Raw genomic sequence first — 23090 nt, forward strand, 5'->3', positions numbered from 1 at the left:
GTCGAAGCGTTTTACGATAGTTATGGGTCAGAGTATCTGTTAAGATGTTAAGAATAATAAGTATCTTTTAACATGTTTCCAATAATGAAGCATTTCAATATAATGTCGACAAAAACGAAAAATAAAAAGATAGTTACGGAAGTGAGTAGCCAGCCGGCTGACCTGCTGCACCGTCGACGGGACGTTGTCGCCCCCCAGTGTGTCTGCAGGGGACTGCATCACCTGCCTGACCTGGCTCATTCTGCCTGCAGGCTGAGTATTTGATTGTTTGAGAATAAACAACACTCTTTATTAACTATTATTATTATCTATTTATTAACACTCTTTATTGATTGTAACATGGAAACATGTACATTTATACATTTTGTTGGAGGCACCTTTTCTGGGGCACAACAATGAAAAACAGCGGGAACACTCGATGTGGTCACCTGAACATTTAACACACCTGAACAGGGAGTTACCTGAGGCATTTTGTGTGCAGGGGTTTTGTGCTTGGGAGACAGTGTTAGGAAAGTGCAGCACCTTCTGGGGCTGACAACCTGAACATAACTTAAGCGGCACCTCTTGTGCGGCAACAGAGGGGTAAAAACAGCGTCTCCCTGCTGCTGGACCCCCTCTCCACTCGAAACCACAGCTAAGAGGGCTGAGGCTTCTTCCTCCTGGGCGTCGGGTCCCGCCGGGGGCCCGAGGGTGGGCCTTTGCTCCAGGCCGACTGGCGTGGAGCTCAGGCCGGAGGATGTGCTCTCGCTGGCGGCACACCCACTTCAGCAGTGGGCGCCGGTCTCTTGCCAGACGGCAGAGGAGCGGCGGGCCTGTGAGAGCTAGCTGTGGGCTTGGGCTGACGTCTGGGGATGATGTCGCGCAGAGCTTCCGTCTGCTTCTTCCTCAGATCGAATCTAGCCTGATTGGCTTCAAGTGAATGTCCGAACAACCCAGCCGCAGACACTGGTGCGTCCAGATATACAGCCCTGTCCCTATCCGGGACGTCCGAGAGGGTCAGCCACAGGTGCCTCTGCGCCACTACTGTAGAAGCCATCCCTCTGCCCTGGGAGAGCGCTGCACAGCGAGACGCACGGAGGATGTAATCTGTGGCGACTCTGACCTCGTTAAGAAGAGGTGCCAGCGGGCTGTCATCAGGAACCAGCGATCCGAGCTCCGTCAGGCACATTGCCTGGTACGTCTGGAGCATGGTGACAGAGCTCATGGCGCGAGCAGGCCCGGCCTGAGCTCGATAAATCTTCTCCAGCTGCGAAGCAGAGAATCTGCAGTGCTTGGACGGCAGAGTTGCGGGGCCGCCGACACCATGGTTATGGGACAGGGCCAGATAAGCAGCCAGAGACCGCTCCATAGGGGGTGGGTTAGCTAAGCCAGCCCCCTCGGCGCCGTCCAATTCCATGTACTGTCCATAGCCGGGCACAGTGACGCGGGTAGACAGAGGTTTGTCCCATGATGCTGTTAGCTCGCAGAGAAAGTCTGGGAACATGGGAAGGCAGTTTTTGGCCGTTGCGGGCTCCTGTGGGAGGAAAAACCCTGCGAACCGCGACGGCTTCTGAGCTGGCGGAGGAGAGGGCCAGTCCACCTGCAGCTTCTCAGCAGCACGGCGAAACAGGGAGAAAAGAGAGGTGTCACTGTGGCCGACCAGCGCAGCAGTGGCGGTACTTTGGGCCGACAATGAGCTCTCCTGCTCATCCTCCGACAAACCATGGATGTCCAGGCCGATGTCCAGCACGTCATCATCGTCCTGGGGGGCGCTCCTGCATGGTTCCGGCTCATCATCGGCTAACCTGTCAACATATTCCATGTGGTCAGCCCAGCTAATTGTGGGGACATCGACCGGAAAATCCTCGTCTTCGGACTCGGACGAAGCCGGGGCTCCAGACTCAGAAAGGAGAGGGTCATGCCGTGGGACAGCCGAGCGTCCCAGCACTTTTTCCACAAACGTCACACGTCTTTCCAGGGTCGAGCGCCGGAGCTGGCGACAAAACGCACAGGCTTCGGGCTCCGTCAACGCTCTCCTAGAGTGGACGATCCCCAGGCAGACAGGGCAGGCATCGTGCTGGTCGCTGTTGTGCAAAGAGAAACCGCATCCCTGAGGACAGGGGCGAACAGAAGATTTCTGCTTTGCTCGCTTCGGTTTGGAGTACATTCCAAAACACAAAGCAAAACGCTGCACGGGAAAACTTGAAATTACCGCACCGCGGGCAGCCTACACACCAACTGCGCGGTGGAGGCTAACACCAACAGGGGCAGTTAAGCTAAGTTCAAGTCGGCAGACAACGGAGCTAACTAGCAGCAGCTAGCCAGCCCAACTCAGCAGAGGTGTTCTCAGCGAGGTGAAGAGCGTAAGAACTGAGGGATGACTGTGATGACAGCGGCTATATGTGCAGGCGGGGCCGTGCGTGTGTCATCACACGTCATCTGCCTTAAAGGCGTGATTAAAGGTTTCTTCAGCCAGGATACATGAGGGCGCGATATCCCATACTTATGTGTTGTACCGAGTGAATTGGGAACCACCAAAGTCCTCTTCTCCAGTGTTGGATACGAAAAGGCTCAGGATGGCTACGTCATCCACTCTCCGCTTCTCTCCTTCGTTGTCACTTTTAAAACCAAACAAATCCTCGTTGTCAGGGTCAGATTCGAACACCCTCAGAAGGGCCGTGGCGGTGTCCTCCTCTCCATCATGCAGCAGTCCAGCCCTTTGAAATCCGTTGGTGATCATGGATGTTTTCACACTTTTCCACGCTGTCAGATTCCACTGGTGGAGTTGAGCATAACTTGCTTTTCGCAAGTTTATTGCCGCTCGCCATCCACGCCTCCCGCTGAACGCGTAGCGCTACTTTGAAGTTTGTTTTTCCCGCTACTTGTACGGCACTAGTATAAGAAAAGAAAACTAGTATAAGAAAACTCTGCCACCGCAAACTGATCATCAAGTAACAGATAGCGCTGCACACGTGGAGACAGGGCACACATCCAGCAGTGATGACGCTTATGTATATGTGGTGAACACAGCTCAACATCCTAAACTCCCACATACTGAAGTCAGAGTAATGGGCACCCAGATACCGGTGCTAATCGATTCTGGGGCCACTGCTAACTGCTTAACTGAAGCTACCTACAACAAACTGACACCACGTCCTACGTTGACTTCTACAGACATCAAGATTTACCCATACCACTCATCTACGTCTCTCCCTGTGTGTGGTGCATTCAGGTGCAGTGTGGAAAAACAAGACAAAACAGTTAGGTGTTCCTTCTTTGTCATTAAAGGAGGAGGCTTCAATATTTTTGAGTTTTGAAACCTCAAAAGCCTTGGGACTCCTCCATATTGTCACTGCGGTCTCTTCTCAGTCTCAACGTTCTGTTGCAGACAAGCTAGTAGAACAACACCCAGAACTTTTCAAGGGAATTGGAAAACTCAAAGATTTTCAAGTGAAACTGCACATAAACACAGATGTAAAATCAACCTGTCAACTACACAGACGTGTTCCTTTTCATTTACGTCAAAAAGTGGAGGACGAACTTCAGAAATTAGAAGCTGATGACATGATTGAAAAGGTTACGGGACCAACACCGTGGGTTTCACCCATTGTAACACTGCCAAAACCAAAGAATCCGGACGACGTACGGATATGTGTGGACATGAGACAAGCAAACACTGCAATCGAACGAGAACGTCACGCCCACGATTGATGATGTAATCCATGAGCTGAATGGATCTACGGTGTTCTCAAAACTTGATCTCAGGGCAGGATACCACCAATTTGAATTACACCCTGACAGCCGCTACATTACGACGTCCACTACTCATCTGGGATTTCGGCGCTATAAAAGACTGAGCTTTGGAGTCTCTTCTGCAGCTGAAGTGTTCCAAAATGCTATTTATCAGACGCTGCAAGGACTGAACGGAGTCAAAAATCTCAGTGATGACATTATAGTCTTTGGCAGGGACCAGGCTGATCATGACAGCAATCTTACAGCTCTCTTTAAGCGACTATCAGAGTCAGGTCTTACTCTGAATCGAGAGAAGTGTAAATTTAATAAAACGAAACTTGAGTTTTTTGGTTTCATCTTCTCTGCAGGTGGCGTTTCAGCAGATCCTAAAAAGGTTGCAGCAGTTCAACACGCTCCCAACCCAAAAACACCTGCTGACATCAAAAGTCTCCTTGGCATGGCCAATTACTGCTCAAGGTTCATCAGAGACTTCTCATCGATCTCTGAGCCACTGCGCAGGCTCACACACAAGGCCACCCCTTGGACATGGGGTCAAGACCAAGAAACTGCGTTGCAGGCACTCAAGGTCAGTCTCACAAGCGACACGACGATGTCCTACTTCTATCCCAGCAGACAGACTAAACTGATTGTTGATGCTAGTCCAGTAGGACTGGGCGCCATCCTCTGTCAAAAAGATGAAAAGGGGATGAAGCACATTATTGCAGATGCAAGCAGAGCACTGAGTGATGTGGAAACGAGATACTCGCAGACTGAGAAAGAAGCACTCGCCATTGTGTGGAGTTGCCAACATTTCCATTTGTATGTTTATGGACATCCATTCACACTGGTGACCGATCACAAGGCACTCAAAATCATCTGGAATAACCCAAGATCAAAACCACCTGCCAGAATAGAAAGATGGGGACTGAGACTTCAGCCATATAACTTCAGAGTGGAATACAGAAAAGGTGCTGATAATCCAGCTGACTTTATGTCACGTCATCCAGTGCCAACACAGGAGAATGAAAGTGCTCGTGCATGTAAGGTTGCAGAAGAGTATGTCAATTTCTTCTCTTATCACTCCACCCCAAAAGCCATGACACTTCACGAGATAAAAACAGAGACTCTGAAAGACCAGGTTCTGCAGGAAGTCATCGGTCACATCAGGAACAACACGTGGCATCTAACAGATAAATCCCAGCATGCTGACATTTTGAAATCATTCAAACATGTTCAAAGTGAACTAACAGTAGCTGACTCATCTGACTTCATACTCAGAGGCACGAGGATAGTTATTCCAACTGTCCTACAAGAAAGAGCAATACAACTGGCACACGAAGGGCACCAGGGTATCGTCAAGACCAAAGCGCTGCTACGTACCAAAGTATGGTTCCCAGAGATCGATCGGAAAGCAGAATCTGCAGTTCAAAACTGTCTGCCATGCCAAGCTAGCACACCTGTCACACACACTGACCCTCTGCAGATGTCACCATTACCCGAAACGCCCTGGCACAGTGTCAGCGCAGACTTTTATGGACCACTCCCTACGGGGGAATACCTGCTCGTTATCACAGACGAGTATTCTGGCTATCCAGTCGTTGAAAGTGTACGCTCAACATCAGCATCTTCTGTTATCCCAGTCATTGACAAAGTGTTCTCCATGTTTGGAATCCCAAGGACAGTAAAAACTGACAATGTTCCTCCTTTTAACAGTGAGGCTTTCTCACAGTTTGCAGACTACCTAGGATTTCATCATCGCAAAATCACACCTTGTTGGCCTCAGGCGAACGCCATTGCTGAGAGATTTATGAGAACCCTATGCAAAGCACTGAGAGTTGCCGAGATGCAGGGCACACCATGGAGACAGCAACTAAACATCTTTCTTCGTGAGTACAGATCTACACCTCATTGCACAACAGCGAGCTCACCAGCTGAAATACTGTTTCAACGCCAGCTATACACCAAGCTCCCTTTCGTTAACACCACTCCACGGAAGTGTTCAGACGCTGAAGTGAGAGCAAGGGATGATAGTGCAAAGATCAAGATGAAGGTGATCGCAGATGCAACTCGTCGCGTCAGACCACACTCACCAAGTCTGGGTGACACAGTGCTGCATCGCCAACCCAAGCACAACAAATTATCCACACCATACAATGCAAAACCCTATAAAGTGACTAAAGTTAAGGGTTCTGAAATTACAGCTACAAGGGATGGACACTCAATTGTCAGCAATGCCTCATTCTTCAAGAAAATCAGACATGGACTTGAAGATGCCCCACCTGGACGGCATGTCGACCCCGCCTTAACAGACAAGCCCAGATACCCAGTCAGATCAAACAGACGCGTACCTATGCATCTGTCTGATTACATCAGATCTAAGACTTGAATATCTGAGTGACCCGTTAAAGGTTACGCTGTGTGTAACATGTTTGTTGTTCCTGAATCTAACACTGTAACCAGTATTCTAGTGTTGAATGTTGATAGTGATTAGTCAGAGATCTGCGCAAATGCAGTGCTGTTTAAGTGATGTTTAGGTGTGGAGAAACTCAAGTAATAAGAACGTTCAGTAATTTTATTAGGTGTTGTTATCATCGGTTCAGATTAATAATTCACCTCACTGAGTACCTAAGTTTGTTAAAGAAAAAAAGAAAGGAGGTGATTGTGATGTTTACAGAACTTTTATTTTGAAAGGTCGAATGTAAGGCAGACGGAGGATATAGAAAAAGGAGACAACAGAAAACGGTAGATGAACAAGTTAGCGCTGCAGACTGTGTTGCCGCTGCAAGCCTGAGAATTAAAGAATGGAACTGAGAAATACTGAAGGTGTCATCATTAATGTTTGAGGCATGCAAACATTACAGTACCGCTGAAAGCGGCCGTCATCCAGGCGCAGCTCCTGGAGCAAATGGTGAAAACTTAAAAAAAAAACAAAAAAACAAAAAAAAACACATCCCCATTTTAAAATGTCATGTGACAATCTGATTGGCTTATGGAATGATGATGTCACAAGATGTGACATCATTAATACCTTTGATCCTTTGAAGTTCTGAAGTCTATAAATAGGGATCAGAAGCAGCAATTTTAAAGCAGTTTGTTCGCAGACTTCAAACGTTCGACACGAGATACATTTGGAAATATTTCTAAGCCTTTTCAGAGTCACTGTGCACAGGCTCCAACATGGGACGAAAACGCCGACAAAGAAAAATAAATAATGCTGCCTCTCCTTCGTGGTCTGGCCAGCCAATCTCTTCAGGAGAAATTACCATGGATGTTGTCTTATCAATCCAAAGGGCATTACAGGAAAGTCAGAAGGAAAACTCTGACCTCCATGACAAAGTTAAACAAATTGAAGAAGAGAAGCTTCAACTAGAGGAGAAGTGCAGACAATTGGAAGCACGAAATAAAGACCTGGAAGGAAAACAGCAACGGCAGCCTGATATAAAAATTATCAATGAGGGAATGAAGTTTGGTCAAGGACGAAAGAATTTTTTTTCCCGTATTTTTTCATCGGGAACACAGAGTGCCGAATTAAAAGAAACATCTGCCCAGCTTCAAGGAAAGAAAGCTACTATTGAGGAGATACAGATACTTCAAGGAAAGCTCGATGAAGCTGAGAAAACAATTGAAAAAATCCGCCAACAGAAGACTGAACAGGAAATACAAATGGAGCACAAACTGAAAGAGCTTCTTGAAGAAAAAAAGCAACAGGAAGAAGAAAAACGTATTCTCCAGGACTTTGAGAGAAGGAATCTAGAACTGCGAGAATTTTGTAATGAAATGAAGGAAAAAACATCTGAACTGGAAAGAAAAAAGACAATACGATTGCAGCGCAAACTCAAAGACATGAGGGAAATGTGCGTAGATCTGGCAGTCAGGTTTGGTGAAACAGAGTTAAAAAATATAGAGCTTCTTGAAGAAAAAGAGAAACAGGAAGAAGAAAAACGTATTCTCCAGGACTTTGAGAGAAGGAATCTAGAACTGCGAGAATTTTGTAATGAAATGAAGGACAAAACACCTGAACTGGAAAGAGAAAAAGAAATACCAATGGAGGACAAACTCAAAGCCATGAGGGAAATGTACGTAGAGCTGAAAGTCAGGTTTGATGAAACAGAGTGCAAAAATAAAGAGCTTCTTGAAGAAAAAGAGAAACAGGAAGAAGAAAAACGTATTCTCCAGGACTTTGAGAGAAGGAATCTAGAACTGCGAGAATTTTGTAATGAAATGAGGGACAAAACACCTGACCTGGAAAGAGAAAAGGAAATACTGGAAAGACAATGTTCAGAGATGCAGTGTACGATCGATGGAATGAGGAAAAAACACTCAGAGCTCATGAATGAGATGTTGTTGAGGGTCAGTGACTTGAAGAGCCAAATAAGTGAAATGCAGGCACAAAAGCAACAACAAGAGAAAAAATATGAATACCTGCTGCTTATGCATCAAGTATTCAAGAGAAAAATCGACCTGATAGAAGAGATGTACAAGAAAAAACAAGAGAGAAATACAGACATGTGCAAGGCAAATCAAATGGAGGAGGCAACGTACAAAGACCCGGAAGAAAAGCCTAGAAAAGAACAAGCAGGATTAAAAGAAATGGAGCAAAGATGCAAGCAACTCGAGGAGCAAAATGCAGAAACAAACGATCAGTTGAGAACCCTTATCCTGGAGAAAAAAGCGCTCATGGAAAAATACCTGGAAATGAAGAAAAGAGGCGTCTGCTGGTTATTCAGATGATTTAGCCTCGTCGTCCTCCACCTGTGATCCATCTTAATTTTCACCTCTCCTGTCCCCCCTCTCCCTTTCTCTCCTAACACATATTCCCTACCTTCTTAATCTTTTTTCTTTTTTTCACCCCCCCCCCCCCCAACCAGTCCCAGCAGTTGACTGCCCCCTCCTGAGCCTGGTTCTGCTGGAGGCTTCTGCCCGTTAAAAGGCAGTTTTTCCTCCCCACTGTCGCCTAGTGCTTGCTCAGAGGGGATTGTTGGGGTTTTCTTTCCTCCTCCCTCCCCTTCCCCCCTCCCCCCCCCTCATTTATTTATTTGATTGTTTAAGTTTCCTTTTATGTTGTTTCTGTAGTTACTTGTTTTACTTTTTTTAACTTATGTAACAAAATAATAAACCAATTGAATTTATCCTTTGAGTATTTTTCATCTAATCTTTACAGAATTAAGCTCTGTCTTTTATTTGCTTGTTAAAACTCCATAAATGGTGAAGTAAAAACCTGGGATATGGTTTAAAACATTGAAATAGACTAACCAACTAGTCTAAAACTAAGAAACACTTAAATATTACGTTAAATTGAAAACAGTTAAAAAAAAGAAATATCCCTGTTCATAAATGTCATGTGATAATCTCATTGGCTTATGGAGTGATGATGACATCATCACTCCTGGAGGGAAAGAGGCACACAAAAGTGGCAGGAAGACGAAGAAAAAACACAGCATAATGATACTTTTACGTTTTGAAATCTACAAAGGTTTGCACTGTGAGAATCAACTTGTGAGAACTGTGACTAATCTTCATGTGTGTGTTAGGGATGCAACGATACCATTTTTTCAAACCGATACGATACCGATCCTTGGATCTGAGTACTTGCCGATACCGAGTACAAAAACCGATACGTCTACCACACACACAGAAAAATGCAATGAATTTGAAGACAGTTTTTTTTTAATTCTCTGTCAATAAAAAAATCAAATATTAATAAAAAAAGACCACAAAAATTAAATTTCAAGTAAAAAATAAAACACTTCTCTTAAATTGTCCAGTGTCCACATTGTAAACAAACAAACAAACAAACAAACAAACAAACAAACAAACAAACAAAATAACTCAAGTATTTTGGAGTCTCCAGCTTTCAGACAACATTAATGAACCTATTGCAGAGTATCCACGTTGTAAAAACAAATAAATAAATAACTGAACTCTTTGGGTCTCTTTCCCGCTTTCAGATTGAAAAAATAAACACTTCTGTTCACAATAAAACAAATAAAACTTAGGTTTCAGAATAAAATAAACACTTTTGTTAAATTATTGCACAATGTCCATATTATATCCAAACAAAATAACGGTGAACTATGTGGCACTGTCTACAGCTTTCAGATTTACATAACATTAATGAACCACCTATTGCAGAGTGTCCACATTTTAATCAAACAAAAAAACTTCAGTCAGCAAGCAGTGGTGTGACCTCCGAACTAAACTGTTTTTGGGAAAGTGAGAGGCAGGTTCTTTTTGATGAAAAGAATCATCTCTGCATGATCAGCTGTGAGCCTGTTTCACAATGTGTGACACTGAGCTGAACAGCCTTTCACTATCTACACTTGTGCATGGTGCTGAAAGGTATCTGCCCGCCACTTTAGCCAGGTTTGGGAACCGCACTTTATTAACCATCCAGTTTTGTAGAGGTTTGTCTTCTCGTAAAATTGCGGCCTCTCCAAGATATGTCTCTAACTCTACACTAGAACCTACCGCAGCTCTGCCCACCGATGCTGATGCCTGCTCATCTGCAATTTCATCAAACATGCTGTCCAAACTAGTTGTGGGCTGGTCACTGCGTGCTTTTCTTGAAGGTGGTTCATTCAGGTCATGATCCTCCTCTCCAGGCAACCTGAGCAGCTCAAGTTTTTGCATCTCCTTAGCATTTGCAGCAGTTGTGGTGCTGGAGAAAAAACGATTTTTATATCTAAAACAGAGAAAGAAAAAAGTTAGCTGACAATTCTTTTGCTTACCATTTTTTTTGCAGTAACACAGTTACATACACAGTCATATTCACATACAGTCAAACAGTTACACACACACAGGCACAACACTCACCTGGAATCGAGTAACGTGGCGATGCTATAGAGTGGGTTGTCCTCCACCTCAGAGAACCGCGTCCTGACAGCTGCAGCCAAGGTTCCCTTCATTGCTTTGATCCCATGGTCCTCGTCAGTCTCCCTTGTTAGAAATCTGTGGAGCACAGTGACCGCTGGAATGACGTCTGCAGCCGTGGCATCTGAAGAGCTGACTTTTCGAGTTAACTCCTCGAATGGACCCAGAACAGATATCACCTTCTCCAGCAGTGTCCACTGGTGAGCCGTGAGCGTATCAGGGAGTCCATATTCAGACACAAATATTCCCAGAGCCCGTTTCTGCTCGATCAATGACTGTACCATATAAAAGGTGCTGTTCCAGCGGGTCTGAACGTCTTGCTGGAGCCGCTTCACAGGCTGGTTGATCTGCAATTGAATGTCCTCCAGACGGGAACTGGCCAGAGCAGAATGTTTAAAATGCCGAACTATTTTGCGGCCAACTGCCACCGCATCAGCAACACTCTTCTGTGACAGAAGGCCCTCATGAACAACCAACTGGAGAGTGTGAGCAGTACAAGGCAGGCTGGGCAGCTCAGCACCACTCATGGCCTTTATCATATTTCTTGCGTTGTCCCGGAGCACTACGTGGACGGACGTCTTTGGTATATCCCAGGTTTGAAGCATGCTATCGAAAGCAGTTGCGATGGTTTGGCTGGTCTGCGAGCCCCTGAACGACTTTGCATGCAGTGTTACTTGATGACGAACAAACTCCTCATCAATCCACTGCGCCGTTAAACTGAGGAGCGACATCGGGGACACACTGCTTGTCCAAATGTCTGTAGTGAAGCTTAAGGCTGAAACCTCCTGCAAGAGGTTATGCACGTGTTTTTGTACATCTTCAAAAAGTTTTGGCAGCATTACGTCCATGATGTATGGGAGGCTGGGAATCTCATAACGCGGCTCGAGTACGCTGAGAAGACGGCGAAATCCTACGTTTTCCACGACCGACAGTGGCTGGTCATCCAGAGCGATAAAATGAGATAGAGCCTCTGTTATTTTAACTGCTCGTGGATTTTCTCTAGACATTTTTTGTCGCTTTTCCAAAACCTGTGTTAAAGTGGGCTGTTCTGGTCTTGCGTTAGCCTTAGCAAACTCTGTGTACTCCAGAGCATGATGTGTCCTCAGGTGTTTTATTAAATTGGTTGTATTGAACGATGTACTCTCGTTCCCACCCCTGGACACCTTACCGGTACACAGTTTGCACTCTGCCTTGCTTTTGTCATCTACACAAATTTTGAAGTAAGTCCACACTGCTGACATTTTGTTTTGCGTAGCTGCAGGAGCCGCCAGTCTCAATTCCCTAACCCCCTAGTGACATGTCCCCCTAGCGGCCAATCTAAAAGATTACAACAGAAAGTACAGGCCACCTTCTGATTCATGAAGTAAATTAGTATCGATTCATGGTATCGGTTAACTTTTGCGAGTATGAGTACACGCACATTTTATGGCATCAGCCCCGATACCCGATACCAGCATTGGTATCGCTGCATCCCTAGTGTGTGTGTAAAAAAAATAAATAATAATAATAATAAAGTGTATAAAGTGTGTGGCGAGGGGCTAGTTATTCTGAGAAACCCTGCTGCAATAAATGAGGGACCACTGTATATACTTTCTCTATGAGTCTCCAGGTGAAGGCACAGCCATGAAGTCGTCCACTAGACAGTCCCAGATGGCCGTCGCTACCTGGGGGATGATCTGGCACACCGTGGACACACCGACTCTGTAACTGAACGCGATGGTCCTGGAGGAGACCCTGGTGTCAAGGAACCTGGACAAAATTGTTCAAAATTAATATTATGTGTACTGCAGTTACAAAATTACAAAAAATTACAAAATATTCAAACTCCAAAATACTTTTGTGATGTCAGATTTAAATTACAAAACATAAATCTTACATAAAACATTTTGTAATTATAAGGATAATTACATAATATATATTAGATATAATATAAAACAGTCAGTTGTGTTTTGTTTTAACTTTAACATATCATAATTTGATTGGTAGCAACTTTTACCACTACAGTGAGCCAATCACTCATAATTCCTAAACATGTCAATCAGGTAGGAATGAAGTAAGACATTAATAGAAATAAAGAGTTGTATGTAGCCCTTTCCTTGCATAAATCATTGTTAATATTTTTGAAAAATTAACCTGTGATAAGACAGCATATCAAGATAGAATATGCTGGATAGAACCATATAACTAAAGATGAACCAAACTGTTCACAGTTTTATCTAACTCTCAGTTTTAAGAAAGGCTGGTGACCCCTGTTATAGAGTCTGACAGCTGCGGGGATTATATACAAATATTCAACTATACCAGAATTAAACCAGGTCTAAATAAAAAAACGGAGTGAGTATCACTACAAAGATTAACCCACAGTGGTCCTCATACCCAGAGGCAGAGCCAGACATTTGAAACATCCGGTGGCTTAGCCCTAAAGGGTAGTATGCATGTGGGATTTTATTTTTTTTTTTTTTTTTTTATTTTTTTTATTTTTTTTTGGGGGGGGGGGGGGGGGATCAATAGGCTATGTTTTGAGTTTTGTTCAAAAAAAGATCGACTTCATATAGGAAAAAAATATATCACATATGCAGGACACCTTAAACTAGGTTTTTAATTAAGCAGCAAGGCAGAACAAAATCAGGGCTGTATCAAGACACGTGGACTAAACCCCAATTCAACCAGACCCAGAACTGATCCGGAATTAAAACAGGACTACAACAGTTCAAAATCAGGAGTACTTAGGACTTAACCAAAACAGAACCAGAACTAGATGATAGTAACACTAAAACTCATCATAGACCTGCACTACACTTATTTTTTAATTCTACCAAAGTCCACTATTTAGATTGAGAAAAGTTTATATACCGTATTTCCCGGACTACAAAGCGCACCTGAATATTAGCCGCACAAGCTAAAATCAGGGGAAAATCCTGTTTTGTACATACATTAGCCGCACCTGACTAAAAAGCCCGCAGGTGTTCAATGTGACTTATCATATGTAAGAGAATATGCACAAAGGGAATTGTCAGGAAAGAGATGGCTGTTTGGAGACACACCCCTTTTATTAATATTTTGAAAAACAAGTTATGCGTACATATTTGCATAACTTTTTAGGTATATGTACAAGTAGATACATACAGGTACACTTGGCTTAGGCCCTCACATAGGGCAATTTTGCCACGCTTGTCTCTATTACCATTTTCATTACCAAGGACTTTTCTCAGCCAGAGATTACTTCAGCTGCTGGTCACAACCCTTTTCTGACCCCATGGGTGACCCCTTAATCCTACCAACAGCGGGTGGTAGATTAAGGAACTAGAACCCTTGTCCAGCAAATATATGGTTGTTTTTTATTGAGGCGAGGCCTGGATATTGCTTTGGATGCTGTATTTTTGTAAAGAGATCATTTTGACTCCATAACAATGACTCATAGCTTGGACTGCGTTTCCACGGGAGCACGAGGTAAATGTGACGTTGGCTCAGTGTCACATAGTTCTTTATTATATGCTCACCACTTTGAGATCCCGGTAGCTGCTACACAAACTAAAAAGATCCTCTGGCTGTTGTGATATTTCCGCCTGCTGTCATGTTTTTGTGACCAAGAAGATTTTCACTGATGGATGGCCTCTCTTCTCACGGCTAAAACCTTTCACAGGCTTTTCACTGATGGCCCAACACATTCATTAGTGCGGTCATTTGGTCTTTACCTGCACACCCATGTAACAATCTCTGAACCTCTTACATAAGCCACTGGAAATGGTGAGTCCAGGCACGGTGTGATGCAAAGCTGATCAGTGCTCAATAGGATCTGTTGCCTGGCCTATCATACTCTACACCTCCCCTTATATGGAATTAGCTCCTTAGCCTGTTAACTAGTGAAGGGAAGAGTCCTTGACTGGCTGCTCAGGCTCTCCTCTCTGTTTTTGCCCCACATGCCCCAGCAAGCATGTAGAAAGAGAGGCCGTATTTCTCCCTCATTAGCTTCTCTTCATTGGTTTCCCGTCAAATTCAGAATTAAATTTAAAGTCCTTCTCCTCACATACAGAGTCTTGAATAATCAAAGAGTACTTAGCAGAAATATTAAGCAACCTAACTAATAGGGTTGCAAACTCCCAGCAAAAAAAAAAATAGGGAACCACCCTCCACCTCATGATGCTTAATCGATGTAATCAAATTTAATTTGATGCAGGGGGAAAAATGCACAGAAATAAATTATTTTTCAAGAATAATTAAATAGATTCAACATCTTTCTTCAACAGAACTGCACAGATGGTATCTTCCCAAAGGAAAAAGTACTAGCTTACTAGGGTATATTAGACTTAACAGTTACTATATACAGTAATGGACTTCTATATATTTTACATCAGATTAAAACTTTGGGTGTAAGATTCAGATAATTATTTATTAAAAACTAGACATTTTAAATGAGAATAAGAAAGAAAAGTATGTCTTTGTGCCCCCTTTTCCCTGTTCATGCCCTATCGGCCCCCCTGGCTAAACTTTGCTAGATCCGCCCCTGCACAGTTACCAGCCGTCAGCTGCGTAGAAAAAGATCCTGGTGTAGAAAGTAATATTAAATAAATTCTAACAACAGCTTATCAAGCTTAATAGTGCTGCTGTTGTTCAGCCGCTGGTTTCCTCTTTCTGGTGAGAAGTGGGCCAAAAACTAAGAAGAGAGACGGACTCGCGACAGAAAAGCCGATCAGCTGATCATTGATCAGTTTCACATTGAAGTAGCAGCAGGAGAGAGAGAGAGAGAGAGGCAGTCGCTCCATATATCGGTTGTTAAGCTTAACGTAGGAATGCTTTACAAACATTCAGAGATGAACTTACACACTTGCTTTACTTCTCTCTGGGAAAACTTCCTCGGAGATGAAATGCCGGATTGGTAGCGAGGCTACAAATACACACAGCCGCTCTATCACGTGATGCACACTGCTGCGACGTGCTACGGTTATGAGCCGAGTTACGTTGTGTAGCAAGTTTTGTGAGGTGCTTTTCTGATATTTAATGGATCGGATTACATTTTTTATTTCTCGCCGATATCCGATCCAGTAATTTGGGTCAGTATCGGATCGATACCGATACGTAATATCGGATCGGTCCATCTCTAATATGTACAAGTAGCGGTAATTACAAGTACGAAACATGTACTGTGCTTCATAAACGAGTAACAAATGTAGTACATAACAATAACCTACAGCACACCAGAAAAATAGATTCGGACTACCTTTTAGGCTCAGGTGCAGTGAAACGGCTTTAACAAGAAGAAAAGTCAGTCATTCACTACCATCTTCCTGCGCACTAAAACGAATAGTTATGTCTATAACTTCTGTTCCCTGAAGGAGAGGAACGAGGTACAACACATAAGTATGGGATATCACGCCCTGCTTGTCCTGGCTGAAGAAACCTTTAATCACGCCTTTAAGGCAGATGACGTGTGATGACACGCGCACGGCCCCGCCTGCACATATAGCCGCTGTCATCACAGTCATCCCTCAGTTCGATAGCCGCTCTTCACAGAGCCAAACTGCTCAGTGGGGCCACCTTGTGTTGTACCTCGTTCCTCTCCTTCAGGGAACAGAAGTTATAGACATAACTATTCGTTCCCTTTCAGTCGATTCACTCGGTACAACACATAAGTATGGGACATATATACACGCCCCACAGAGCAGCCACCGAACCGGAATCGGACCACCACATCCTTAGTGAGTGGTAGACCCAGCAGAAAGGACAGCATGAGCGACCGAAAGGGCTGTAACGTCCAACCGATAAAACCGCACAAAAGTGTGCGTTGATGCCCAACTAGCTGCCGCACAAATATCAGCTACAGGCACCCCTTTAAAAAGAGCCCATGAGGTTGCCATGCCCCTGGTGGAATGAGCTCTCACCCCGTGGGGCAAAGCAAGACCACCGGTGCCGTATGCCAGTGAGATAGCTTCTATAATCCAGTGGGACAGCCTCCGTTTGGACAGAGCTCTACCTCTATTTGGATTAGCGAAGCAGACAAACAGCTGGTCACATAAACGCACATTCTGAGTGCGCTCAATGTAGGTGCGTAGCACACGCACTGGACAAAGAGAATGCATCCTCCTCTGCTCCTCAGATGCAAAAGGAGGGGAGCAAAAGCTCAGCAACTCAAACTCCATTGAGCTAGAAGATGCAGGCATGATCTTGGGAAAATAGGCAGCATTTGGACACAATACGACCTTGTGGCCATCAGAAGAGAACTGTGTGCAGGAGGGATGCACAGAGAGCGCATGAAGGTCACCCACTCGCTTTACCGAAGCCAAAGCGAGAAGTAATGCAGTCTTATATGAAAGAAATTTCATATCCACAGACTCAATGGGTTCAAACGGGGGGCTGCAAAGGGCCTCCAGCACCAAAGACAAGTCCCAAGCAGGGACACTGGACTTAAGCACGGGCCTCAGCCGGCGAACTCCTTTCAGAAAACGTATGGCGAGGGGATGTGCACCTAGTGTCACCCCGTTGAAGCCAATATGACAAGCAGATATAGCTGCTAAATAAACCTTAATTATCGAAAATGAAAGGCCCTTATCCAGCAGCTCCTGCAGGAATGTCAAAACATCTGCAATAGAGCACTGAAATGGGAGAGTGTGGCGGTCCTGGCACCATTGCTCGAAGGCTCGCCATTTGTAAGCGTACAAGCCTCTAGTAGATGAGGCCCTAGCGCTCTGAATTGTCGCTATCACACTAGGTGGCAAACCCTTAGCAATCACGTTTAACCTCTCAGCAGGTAAGCATGAAGGCGCCACAGATCTGGGCGCGGATGAAACACTTCTCCTCCCGCCTGAGAGAGGAGATCCCTGCAGAGACGAAGCTGCCAAGGACTCGCTGCTAGCAGGCTGATTATCTCTGCATACCACGACCTTGTGGGCCACCAAGGGGCCACTAGAATCAGAGAGAGGGGGAATGCCGACGCACTCTCTCTAGAACTGGAGATATCATTTCCAGTGGGGGAAATGCATACAGGAGCACGTCTGGCCATTGGTGCGCTAGCGCGTCCAAGCCCAAGGGTGCATCGTGGTCGATTATGGAGAAGAACAGGGGACAGTGAGTATATTACCCTGGAAGCAAAAAGATCTATTTGCGCCTTGCCAAATAGGTCCCAAATCTGAGCCACTATTAAGGGTGTAACCTCCATTCTCTCACCAGAGGACCCCCCCTGGAGAGAAGGTCCGGCCCCAGGTTCAGGTGGCCCGGGACATGGGTGGCTCTTAGAGACAGAAAATGAACACTGCACACCACAACAGCAGAGAGCGAGACAGGAGCAGCCCGGGCTCCCTCCAAGGACTGAGAGCTAGCATGCAAGACGCGGTTACTGGCAGCCTCCTCCGGAAGGTGACGCGATGCACACAAACGGTGAGAGAGAGTCCAGCGTTGAAACGCTCTCATTTTTAACATTCCAAGTGGCACTACGGCGATCATAGATGCCATCATGCCCAACAAGCTTAATATTGTCTGGAAACGCAGTCTGCGTCCCAACTGAAACTGAGCGACGGCAGCGATGAAACGCGGCCACTCCGTGCTCCAACAAACCGTCGCGGCTGGTAAAGCGAGCATATTTCAAACCGAGAAAAGTAATCTGCTGACTCGGGATTAGCGAGCTCTTTTGAAAGTTCACAGAGAACCCCAGTGTCTGAATGTGTGACAGAACCAGCGACAGCTGTGTCTCCACCTGCTCTCTGGAGCAAGCTACAAGAGCCCAGTCGTCTAGGTAGGCTAAGATGCGGATTCCTCTCTCTCTAAAGGGCGCTAGCGCTGCCTCGGCACATTTCGTAAAGGTGCGAGGAGCGAGCGAGAGCCCGAACGGCAGCACTAGGTATTCGTAGGCTACGCCCTCGAATGCAAACCTCAGAAACTGCCTGTTTCGGGTGTATAACCACATGAAAATAAGCATCTGTTAGATCGATTGTTGCAAACCAATCTCCCGGGCCGACCGCATTCAAGAGCTGTCTGAGTGTTAGCATCTTGGACCTGTACGTTCATAGATACGTGTTCAAGACTCGCAGGTCGAGGATGGGACGAAGCTCTCCCCCTTTTTTCGGAACAACAAAATAACAGCTGTACCAACCTTTGTCTGTCTCCGAAGCGGGGACCACTCGTATTGCTCTTTTCTGCAATAGCGCCTTTATTTCCTCTGAGTATCATGGCCGCCTCGGTGTTGACAGTCGTGTTTACGACTCTTTGGAAACAAGGCGGCTTGACCCGGAACTGCAACCGGTAACCCATGGCAACGGTTCGCAGCACGTGTCACTACACGATCCGTACCGGAAACCCGATCGGTACCCCGCATGCGCGAAAGGTGTCTACTTCCGGTCGAAGCGTTTTACGATAGTTATGGGTCAGAGTATCTGTTAAGATGTTAAGAATAATAAGTATCTCTTAACATGTTTCCAATAATGAAGCATTTCAATATAATGTCGACAAAAACAAAAAATAAAAAGATAGTTACGGAAGTGAGTAGCCAGCCGGCTGACCTGCAGCACCGTCGACAGGACGTTGTCGCCCCCCAGTGTGTCTGCAGGGGACTGCATCACCTGCCTGACCTGGCTCATTCTGCCTGCAGGCTGAGTATTTGATTGTTTGAGAATAAACAACACTCTTTATTAACTATTATTATTATCTATTTATTAACACTCTTTATTGATTGTAACATGGAAACATGTACATTTATACATTTTGTTGGAGGCACCTTTTCTGGGGCACAACAATGAAAAACAGCGGGAACACTCGATGTGGTCACCTGAACATTTAACACACCTGAACAGGGAGTTACCTGAGGCATTTTGTGTGCAGGGGTTTTGAGCTTGGGAGACAGTGTTAGGAAAGTGCAGCACCTTCTGGGGCTGACAACCTGAACATAACTTAAGCGGCACCTCTTGTGCGGCAACAGAGGGGTAAAAACAGCGTCTCCCTGCTGCTGGACCCCCTCTCCACTCGAAACCACAGCTAAGAGGGCTGAGGCTTCTTCCTCCTGGGCGTCGGGTCCCGCCGGGGGCCCGAGGGTGGGCCTTTGCTCCAGGCCGACTGGCGTGGAGCTTGGGCCGGAGGATGTGCTCTCGCTGGCGGCACACCCACTTCAGCAGTGGGCGCCGGTCTCTTGCCAGACGGCAGAGGAGCGGCGGGCCTGTGAGAGCTAGCTGTGGGCTTGGGCTGACGTCTAGGGATGATGTCGCGCAGAGCTTCGGTCTGCTTCTTCCTCAGATCGAATCTAGCCTGATTGGCTTCAAGTGAATGTCCGAACAACCCAGCCGCAGACACTGGTGCGTCCAGATATACAGCCCTGTCCCTATCCGGGACGTCCGAGAGGGTCAGCCACAGGTGCCTCTGCGCCACTACTGTCAAAGCCATCCCTCTGCCCAGGGAGAGCGCTGCACAGCGAGACGCACGGAGGATGTAATCTGTGGCGACTCTGACCTCGTTAAGAAGAGGTGCCAGCGGGCTGTCATCAGGAACCAGCGATCCGAGCTCCGTCAGGCACATTGCCTGGTACGTCTGGAGCATGGTGACAGAGCTCATGGCGCGAGCAGGCCCGGCCTGAGCTCGATAAATCTTCTCCAGCTGCGAAGCAGAGAATCTGCAGTGCTTGGACGGCAGAGTTGCGGGGCCGCCGACACCATGGTTATGGGACAGGGCCAGATAAGCAGCCAGAGACCGCTCCATAGGGGGTGGGTTAGCTAAGTCAGCCCCCTCGGCGCCGTCCAATTCCATGTACTGTCCATAGCCGGGCACAGTGACGCGGGTAGACAGAGGTTTGTCCCATGATGCTGTTAGCTCGCAGAGAAAGTCTGGGAACATGGGAAGGCAGTTTTTGGCCGTTGCGGGCTCCGGTGGGAGGAAAAACCCCGCGAACCGCGACGGCTTCTGAGCTGGCGGAGGAGAGGGCCAGTCCACCTGCAGCTTCTCAGCAGCACGGCGAAACTGGGAGAAAAGAGAGGTGTCACTGTGGCCGACCAGCGCAGCAGCGGCGGTACATTGGGCCGACAATGAGCTCTCCTCAAACCATGGATGTCCAGGCCGATGTCCAGCACGTCATCATCGTCCTGGGGAGCGCTGGCGGGCTTCAACCCAGGCTGAAGCCCGTCAGCGCTCCTGCATGGTTCCAGCTCATCATCGGCTAACCCGTCAACATATTCCATGTGGTCAGCCCAGCTAATTGTGGGGACATCGACCGGAAAATCCTCGTCTTCGGACTCGGACGAAGCCGGGGCTCCAGACTCGGAAAGGAGAGGGTCATGCCGTGGGACAGCCGAGCGTCCCAGCACTTTTTCCACAAACGTCACCCGTCTTTCCAGGGTCGAGCGCCGGAGCTGGCGACAAAACGCACAGGCTTCGGGCTCCGTCAATGCTCTCCTAGAGTGGACGATCCCCAGGCAGACAGGGCAGGCATCGTGCTGGTCGCTGTTGTGCAAAGAGAAACCGCATCCCTGAGGGCAGGGGCGAACAGAAGATTTCTGCTTTGCTCGCTTCGGTTTGGAGTACATTCCAAAACACAAAGCAAAACGCTGCACGGGAAAACTTGAAATTACCGCACCGCGGGCAGCCTACACACCAACTGCGCGGTGGAGGCTAACACCAACAGGGGCAGTTAAGCTAAGTTCAAGTCGGCAGACAACGGAGCTAACTAGCAGCAGCTAGCCAGCCCAACTCAGCAGAGGTGTTCTCAGCGAGGTGAAGAGCGTAAGAACTGAGGGATGACTGTGATGACAGCGGCTATATGTGCAGGCGGGGCCGTGCGTGTGTCATCACACGTCATCTGCCTTAAAGGCGTGATTAAAGGTTTCTTCAGCCAGGATACGCGAGGGCGTGATATCCCATACTTATGTGTTGTACCGAGTGAATTGGGAACCACCAAAGTCCTCTTCTCCAGTGTTGGATACGAAAAGGCTCAGGATGGCTACGTCATCCACTCTCCGCTTCTCTCCTTCGTTGTCACTTTTAAAACCAAGCAAATCCTCGTTGTCAGGGTCAGAGTCGAACACCCTCAGAAGGGCCGTGGCGGTGTCCTCCTCTCCATCATGCAGCAGTCCAGCCCTTTGAAATCCGTTGGTGATCATGGATGTTTTCACACTTTTCCACGCTGTCAGATTCCACCGGTGGAGTTGAGCATAACTTGCTTTTCGCAAGTTTATTGCCGCTCGCCATCCACGCCTCCCGCTGAACGCGTAGCGCTACTTTGAAGTTTGTTTTTCCCGCTACTTGTACGGCACTAGTATAAGAAAAGAAAACTAGTATAAAAAAACTCTGCCACCGCAAACTGTTCATCAAGTAACAGATAGCGCTGCACACGTGGAGACAGGGCACACATCCAGCAGTGATGACGCTTATGTATATGTGGTGAACACAGCTCAACATCCTAAACTCCCACATACTGAAGTCAGAGTAATGGGCACCCAGATACCGGTGCTAATCGATTCTGGGGCCACTGCTAACTGCTTAACTGAAGCTACCTACAACAAACTGACACCACGTCCTACGTTGACTTCTACAGACATCAAGATTTACCCATACCACTCATCTACGTCTCTCCCTGTGTGTGGTGCATTCAGGTGCAGTGTGGAAAAACAAGACAAAACAGTTAGGTGTTCCTTCTTTGTCATTAAAGGAGGAGGCTTCAATATTTTTGAGTTTTGAAACCTCAAAAGCCTTGGGACTCCTCCATATTGTCACTGCGGTCTCTTCTCAGTCTCAATGTTCTGTTGCAGACAAGCTAGTAGAACAACACCCAGAACTTTTCAAGGGAATTGGAAAACTCAAAGATTTTCAAGTGAAACTGCACATAAACACAGATGTAAAATCAACCTGTCAACCACACAGACGTGTTCCTTTTCATTTACGTCAAAAAGTGGAGGACGAACTTCAGAAATTAGAAGCTGATGACATTATTGAAAAGGTTACGGGACCAACACCGTGGGTTTCACCCATTGTAACACTGCCAAAACCAAAGAATCCGGACGACGTACGGATATGTGTGGACATGAGACAAGCAAACACTGCAATCGAACGAGAACGTCACGCCCACGATTGATGATGTAATCCATGAGCTGAATGGATCTACGGTGTTCTCAAAACTTGATCTCAGGGCAGGATACCACCAATTTGAATTACACCCTGACAGCTGCTACATTACGACGTTCACTACTCATCTGGGATTTCGGCGCTATAAAAGACTGAGCTTTGGAGTCTCTTCTGCAGCTCAAGTGTTCCAAAATGCTATTTATCAGAAGCTGCAAGGACTGAACGGAGTCAAAAATCTCATTGATGACATTATAGTGTTTGGCAGGGACCAGGCTGATCATGACAGCAATCTTACAGCTCTCTTTAAGCGACTATCAGAGTCAGGTCTTACTCTGAATCGAGAGAAGTGTAAATTTAATAAAACGAAACTTGAGTGTTTTGGTTTCATCTTCTCTGCAGGTGGCGTTTCAGCAGATCCTAAAAAGGTTGCAGCAGTTCAACACGCTCCCAACCCAAAAACACCTGCTGACATCAAAAGT

General features: G+C 46.4%; 1 protein-coding gene and 1 pseudogene across 2 annotated transcripts in view; both read right to left on the reverse strand.

Annotated features, from left to right (window-relative positions):
* Positions 1–8749: 8749 nt before the first annotated feature.
* LOC146509360 (zinc finger BED domain-containing protein 4-like) overlaps positions 8750–23090 on the reverse strand; it is a 54156-nt gene continuing 39815 nt past the window's right edge. Inside the window, exons 1-2 of one of the 2 annotated variants that reach the window (XM_085174271.1) lie at positions 18665–18732; positions 8750–12330 (exon numbers count right to left, since the gene is read on the reverse strand). In XM_085174271.1, the coding sequence (XP_085030397.1) occupies positions 10521–11822 (1302 nt within the window). In that variant the 5' untranslated portion in view covers positions 11823–12330; positions 18665–18732 and the 3' untranslated portion in view covers positions 8750–10520. Of the gene's footprint in view, positions 12331–18664; positions 18733–23090 lie in introns of those variants that run through there. The other variant, XM_085174273.1, reaches the window with a different exon arrangement.
* On the reverse strand, positions 13561–18843 carry LOC146509361 (uncharacterized; annotated as a pseudogene).

The sequence above is a fragment of the Neolamprologus multifasciatus genome, chromosome 10, assembly GCF_963576455.1.
Source record: "Neolamprologus multifasciatus chromosome 10, fNeoMul1.2, whole genome shotgun sequence".
NCBI lineage: Eukaryota > Metazoa > Chordata > Actinopteri > Cichliformes > Cichlidae > Neolamprologus > Neolamprologus multifasciatus.